A 7,546-nucleotide genomic window follows, 5' to 3' on the forward strand; every position below is an offset into this window, starting at 1 on the left:
TGTCATTAAGCAAAAATTAAATATTTCCATTTTTTCATATTTAAAGAACCAATTAACTTTGACATAAGCAAAAATTTCATAACTCACCGATAACAATGTGTTAATTGTATTTATCTCAGATTAATAGAAAAAATGATTGGCATCCTAACATGTAACATGTAAAAATAAAAGGAAAAAAATAATTATAATATCGTCTAACCCAAATCCAATTCCTATTAATATGAATTTTAATATAATAAATTAAAATATTTGTCATTAAACATTCTTCATATAAAATATAAAAAAAATTTCAATATTTAAAAAATAACAATCACACTGATACGTATTTTCAACATTATAAAAATCACACACTTGATGTATCAGTAGTATTACTCATATTTCTGTATTACACATACTTTTTCAACATTATAAAAATCACAGCATCACTCATATTTCTGTATTACACATACTTTTTCAACATTATAAAAATCACACTGATGTATCAGTAGTATTACTCATATTTCTGTATTACACATACTTTTTCAACATTATAAAAATCACACTGATGTATCAGTAGTATTACACATATTTCTGCTGGCTTACTGTAAACTTAAATACCAAATCAAATCATATTGTTCCTATTCCAATCTTCAGTTAGGTAAAGTGTAGTACTGGATGCCATCCACAAATGTAGAAAACACAAACCAACCAACCACGCCCTGACTGGTAATAGTTGTCTTCATTTCCTTATTTCCTGCATGTAAATTATATTAAATCAGACATGGATCATCAGAAAGCAAATCAAAATTTACGAGCAGTATGAAAAAAAAAACACAGTACCCTTTGCATTCAGTAGGAATTGAAGATATTTTGCATTTCTTAGGCAAAGCCAAGGCTAATTTGGGATTTATGCTGGGCACGATCGACAAATCCGAGCGGTGGGAGCAGAGGCATTTAAGATCGGCACTCTTCACGACATTACAACATTCTGAAGTGGGCTTTTGCGGAGGATCGGTTACAGCAGGCTTACAGGACATCAACTCGTCTAAGCTTACGTTGCAAAATGAATAAGCTGCTTCTGCAGGAAAAACTGCAGAAGAAGAAGCAGCAGCTGCAAGCACAGCAGCCATTAGAAGAAGAAGAAGAGACATCTTCATTTTTTCCTTTTTCTTTGGACAAATAGCAGAACACTAGTGGGATTACGATTACTGTAAATGGGTTTCAAATACCACGCTAACCCTAAATAATACAAATAAGGCTGCTAAGGTAGATCTATTTTAAATACTAAAACTCGATTCTAAATACTAAAACTCGATTTTAAATACTAAAACTCTAAAAGCCAGACCAATTACGAATAAGACTATGACAAATCGATTCGAAACACCAAAACTCCAGAATCCGCCTAAACTCAAAACTCCATATTGCAAACAGAGCAGAAGAGGATAGCCAAGCAGAAGAGGATACTAATTACTGAAAGGCTGTGTACAATGGAAACTTATAACAAGGGTGTGCTCGTTAAATAGGCACACTGCAAGTTTGGGTCCGTGACGTTGTCCGCCATTTACGAATATATAAATCATTTACTGTCCGTACGTCGTGCTTCCAGCGCATGCATTGACACAGTCACGAGATCAGTTGCGGCAAAAAGCTGAATGCAGACAGCCAAGTTGCCTGTTCTTGGAAATTGAAAGTTCTTGGGCAATAAATAACTAATAACTTCCTTTTGCGTCGTCCAGTCAAACCATAGTGGAGTATACTTTAGTGAATATGTTCAAATTTTAGTATTTGAATATATCTCATGGAAGGATACTGTGGGCTATTAACACTAATTTTGCTTTCTGTGACTTTGACTGATTTGAACGGTTCAGTAATTTTTTTCCTATGACAGGCGTGAAATGTCACGGATTTTTATAAGAATAAAGAATAAACTGCATTGGTTGTTGTTAACTTTCCAGGATTTCTAATCGGATATCCTGACATTAAGGGTGAAATTTTATGACTGATTAATTGTGTTTGGTGGTAATATATTGTAATTGTTAATTTCAAGCATTGTGGTAACACTAAATCTAATAATTATCTATTTAATACTTTGCAAAACTTATATATTAATTATTTTTTTTTCTAAAAGAAAAAGCAATATAGATTATATTAAGTCAATATACAGAGCTATAATGTAAAACATATGAGAAGGATATATACAGTCAGATAGAGCTGGATCATGTTGTCAGGATGTTATATAGCAAAACTCTGAGTAAGATGGATACATACAATGATTGCATATAAAGCTGGATGGCTGGAGTGAGCTTGCTTTAGCAGAAAGTCAAATAGAGGGAGCAAAAAGACATGAAATGACGATATTATTATGCCTCATAACCTGTGATAGCAACATAGCTAGTGCAAATACTATGCAGGATGGAAGAGAAAGGGGTCCTGGAATCTCTAAATATTTTATGATTCCACCATTTCCAGACATGCCATAACTTATATATTAATTACTTACATACAACTTATGTATAAGTTATAATTATATAATAATTTAATTAAATAATTAATATTATATGTTTGGTATAAAGTAGACAATCAAATTGCAGAACTTACATATTAATTACTTACATACAACTTATGTATAAGTTATAATTATATAATAATGTAATTAAATAATTAATATTATATGTTTGGTATAAAGTAGATAATCAAATTGTTTTTAGTAAAAGTTTTTGGAAGTTTTTCAGTGGGGTTTTTGTGTCTAATTTCTTTAAAATATGGCAGGAATTTATTGAAATCACAAGTTTGATAGGTAACCCTGCACATCCAAGTGCCTTAGGGGTTTTTCAGGGTGCTGAATCCATATACACTAAAACAACTAGTTTAAATAACACAAATCAATATTTCACCTATTGAAATCACAAGTTTGAAAGGTAACACCTGCACAATCGAAGTGCCTTAGGGGGTTTTTAGGGTGCTGAATCCATATATACAATGAAAAAACTAGTTTAAATAACACAAATCAAGATTTCACCCTCAAATTTATGTCCAAAAAGTCCCAAAAAGTCGCACTAAAGACACCTCTTATAATAATCGATTAGATGCACAAAATAAATACTTGATTAGATTAGTTGTTCGTTCAAGTGAAGTTATGTTAGGGAGAACTTTGGAACTCGGATAATAATTGATTAGATGCACAAAGTAGATGCTTGATTAGATTAGTTGTTCGTTCAAGTGAAGTTAGGTTAGGGAGAACTTTGGTTCTCCAAGGTTCCAGGTTAAAATTCTTCTTTGAGTGAACGATGTAATATATTTAATATTGTATAAATTTACAAAAGAAAAAAAAAAGATTAATTGTTATCACACTATTTGATATTAAAATCACTCAGGCAATTACTATTATTGCATAGTTTAATTAATAGATGAAATAACCATTTTTAAGGCATTCTTTTTTTGTCAAATTTTCCAAAATCTGCTAAATAGTAGAGATTTTTAAATATCTAAGTTCAAGTTGTTTAATCTGCAAAGTTTGAGTGTTTCAAGGATTTTTTAGGGCCCTAAATCCACTTATGCATTCAAAGGTGCATTTTAAACAACATAATTCACAATCTCACTCGAAATTGTATTGCTTCAAAACACTTTTTCATTTATAAGTTAGACTCCTCTTGTATATTGCAATTAATTAGAATAATTTTTACTACAATTAAACAAATAATTTTCAATTAATTAAATTAACTTAGTATCTTTTCATTCCGCCTTGCTATTAATTAAAATATTTTTTACTACAATTAAACAAATAATTTTCAATTAGTTAAATTAACTTAGTATCTTTTCATTGCTCCGAGACGCGCTCTACAACTCAGTTTAGGGTGGATGGGTGAGTGTTAGATGTGGGTGAGCGTGAGATGTGAGATATTTTTTAAATTCATTTTTTTTTAATTGTAACTTTGTTTTTTATTAATAAAATTATGAACAATTTTTTTAGATAAAAGAAAGTATAATATACATGTCACATTGAAATATATAACACATAAATAGTACTTATAATTTACATCCATTTTACCATATAAATTAAAATAATGATTTCATAACCATTTTTAAATTTAATTTATAAGCAGATAAAATTTAATATTTACAATATAACAAGATTTTTAATCATGAGTATTTACCATGGATATTATTAACTTCTAAATAGGTTTTTTTACAATACCATGGGTCAATACCCATAAGAGAAAGATAGAGAGCGGGAGAGAGAGAGAGGGAGAGGAGGGAAGAAAATCATAATACCATGGGCTCATGCCATGGTTTATCAATACCATGGGCCATCTATGCTTGATTATTATGTTATGGATCTAGAATTTTAATTATTTCGTTACATCGGCCAATACCATGGCTTATCAATACCACATGCCAAAAAACCATAACTTATTTCAAAATCAAATTATTTTACAAATATTTTATTTTAACTAATTTTATAAGATTTTTTTAATTAAATCTAACAGAAAAATGATTATAATTAATTTTGAGGTATCTCTAAACCCTCCATCCTCACAAGTACTAAAAATATTCCCATAGAGATAAAATTGATGATAGATGCATTTTAACCAAGGATCCAAACAAAGAGAGACAACAAAGTGACTAACAATGGCAGAGGAAAGATAGTGCATGATTCTTTTAAGGCTTTTATTATTGTATTTTCTTTGACACGATTGATCCAAAATATAGGTTTAATATTTTACAACCAATTATATTTTTTTAAATTTTAGATACTTTCTTAAATACAATACAATGGGATCATATTTAAGAGAGAGAGTGAGATGGAGGGGGAATAGAGTGGGGGAGAGAGACATAGAGGTGGGAGAGACAGGGAGAGAGAGGAAGGAAGAGAGAGAGGAGGGGGGAGAGAGGAAGAGATAGGGAGGGAGGGAGAGATGGATTTGGAGGGGGAAAGAGAAGGAAGGAAGACATTGAGAGATAGAGATGGGGAGAGAGGGAGTGATAAGGGAGAGATGAAGATGGAATGAGGGAGAGAGGAGATGAGGGAAGGGAGAGAAAATGAGAGGATAGAGATATGGAAAGAAGGGGAAGAGAGAGATAGGGAGATGTAGATATTGGGGAGGGGGCGGGGAGGGAGAGTAAGAGGGGGAGAATGGGAAGGGGAGAGAGAAGGAAATAGTGGAAAGTTGGAGGGTGGAGAGAAAGAGAGTGTGATGGGGGGGAGAGATAGAGGGAGGTGGGAGAGGAAGGAAGAGAGAGGAGACTTGAGAGAGAGGAGAGAGAGGGGGAGAGAGAGATGGAGTTGGAAGGGGGAAAGAGAGGGAGGGAAGAATAAAATAAAGGTGGAGAGAGAGTTGGAGTGATAAGGGAGAGATGAAGATGGAATGAGGGAGAGAGGAGAAGAGGGAAGAGAGAGAAAATGAGAGGATAGAGATAGGGAAAGAAGGGGAAGATAAAGACATGGATACATAGATATAGAAGGGGGAGAGACAGGGAGAGTAAGAAGGAGAGAGAGAGGGAGATAGTGATAGAGTTGGGGGGTTGAGAGAGAGAGTCTGTGTGATGGGGGGGAGAGACAGAGAGAGGCAGGAGAGAATGGGAGAGAGAGGAAGGAAGAGAGAGAGGAGAGAGGGGGGGGGAGAGAGAGATGGAGTTAGAAGAGGAAGAAAGATAGAGAAAGAAAGGTGGAGAGGGAGAGGGAATGACAAGGGAGAGATTGAGAGACGATGAGGGAGAGAGAGAGATACATATGGAGAGAGAGTGTATGTTTTAGGGGTGAGAAGAAGAGACAAGGAGAGCTAGAGATATATATGGAGGGGGGAGAGAGGGCAAAAGAGAGGCAGAGAGAGAGAGAGAGAGAGAGAGAGAGAGAGAGAGAGAGAGAGAGAGAGTATATTTGGGCGAAATAAGGAGATACAAAGGGAGATAGAGATATAGATGGAGGAGGCAAGAGGGAAGAAGAGAGAGACAAATAAAGGGAGGGAGGGAGGAAGATATATATATATATATATATATATATATATAGAGAGAGAGAGAGAGAGAGAGAGAGAGTGATGTGTTTTTAGGGGGCTGAGATAGAGAGAAAAATAAGGAGAGATGGAGGGAGGTATAGATATAGATGGTAGGGGGGGAGAGGGAAGAAGAGAAAGATAGAGAAAGGGAGGGAGAGGTGGAGAGAGAGAGATGAGGGAGAGAGGGAGGGGGAGAGAGAGAAGGAGAGAGGGAGGGAGATAGACACTGAATGGAAGGTGGAGAGAGAGGGAAGAAGAAAGAGACACACAGAGACAAATATAGAAATATAAGTTAGATCTAGAAAGTCATGAATATTTTGGTTTTTCACTAAAATGGATGTATTTATTTTAGTGTAGTTGTTTATTTCTACTCCTGTTTGACCGCTTTCACTAGATGAATTGATTTCTGTGTAGATGTCGATTTCTGATCCTGTTAAATACCTTACAATAGATGCATTGATTTCAATGTAGATGTTGATTTCTACTCCTATTTGATTGCTTGCACTAGATGCATTGGTTTCAATGTAGATATTGATTTCTAATCATATTTGATTGCTTTTACTAGATGCATTGATTTTAGTGTAGATGCTGATTTCTAATCATATTTAATACCTTATACTAGATGCATTGATTTTGTTAGGATATTCTGTCACCTAGGAAATAGTTAAGTATAACTTGGTCTAGTGTATATTTAGGTAAAGTGTGTTTCTTTAGTATGTACTTTTTGTAACTTACAATCTGACGGTCACGATATGTTCTAGACATGTAGTGATCCGACGGTTCATTCTCTCCTTGGTATTACCGACACTTGATCTGTGGCTTAACACCTGATTGGTCCATGATATCTATTTAAAGAGCATGGAGGGTCATTTGTAAGGGAGCCATTCATGAGAGAAGCTTATGCAATTTTTTATTTTCTTTTACATCAATAAATTGTCTGAAGTGGCCATGTTGGCTTTGGACTGTTTCCCTCTTTGAGGGTTTTAACCACGTCAAGAATATTGGTATACTGATCTGTGATCTATTTGTGAGATGTGTCCTTTGGTGTTCTATCTAAGGAACTTACCCTGTAAATTCCTACATGGTATCAAAGCTATTTGAGGGCCACATCCATTGGTGATCCAAATTTGAAGCCGGTACAACTGCATCCGATTTTCATTTGCTAGATCTACTGTTTCTGACCGCTTTCAGGCTGAGAGAACTGCTCTATTGTGTCAGGAGCATCTGCTCCAGTGAGAAACCCATTTTGTTTCACGCGAAAAGGTTTCCGGTAGCCCTAGCTACGTCATTTTTAAGATTTGGAGGTATACAATCTTTATTTGCAATTTTAATTATTTATCTCTCTGTTTATTTCGGTTTATTTATCTCTCTATTTTTTATTACCGAGTCCATACTTTTCATTTCTGCGTATATTCTTTACCTTGCGACTCTGTGTGATCCGAGAAAATCAGAAATAGAAAGAAAGGATTTTTCTCATGCGTATGCTCTTTTCTGTCGCACCTTAGTGTTATCTCGAAAAATAAGAAATGTTGAGGAAAACATTTAGTTCCCGTTGAAATCTAACTTCAAGCCGT

The 7,546-nt window shown here is 34.5% G+C and overlaps 1 protein-coding gene across 1 annotated transcript; it reads right to left on the reverse strand.

The window, feature by feature from the left end:
- Nucleotides 1-421: 421 nt before the first annotated feature.
- Nucleotides 422-1,359, reverse strand: LOC149208600 (putative lipid-transfer protein DIR1). Its single transcript, XM_089394103.1, has 2 exons — nt 820-1,359; nt 422-733 (listed from the first exon to the last, which is right to left on the reverse strand). Exons 1-2 carry the CDS (start codon nt 1,134-1,136, stop codon nt 727-729), a joined length of 324 nt encoding a protein of 107 aa, XP_089250229.1. The 5' UTR covers nt 1,137-1,359; the 3' UTR covers nt 422-726.
- Between the last annotated feature and the right edge of the window lie 6,187 nt (nt 1,360-7,546).

This window comes from Pinus tabuliformis, chromosome 1_2 (assembly GCF_031772625.1).
Source record: "Pinus tabuliformis cultivar Carrire ecotype Pingquan chromosome 1_2, CPIR1, whole genome shotgun sequence".
In the NCBI taxonomy this organism is placed as follows: Eukaryota; Viridiplantae; Streptophyta; class Pinopsida; order Pinales; family Pinaceae; genus Pinus; species Pinus tabuliformis.

What these genes read in the sequence shown, in the direction of transcription:
- LOC149208600 (XM_089394103.1), bottom strand. Translation starts at nt 1,136, where the DNA reads ATGAAGATGTCTCTTCTTCTTCTTCTAATGGCTGCTGTGCTTGCAGCT.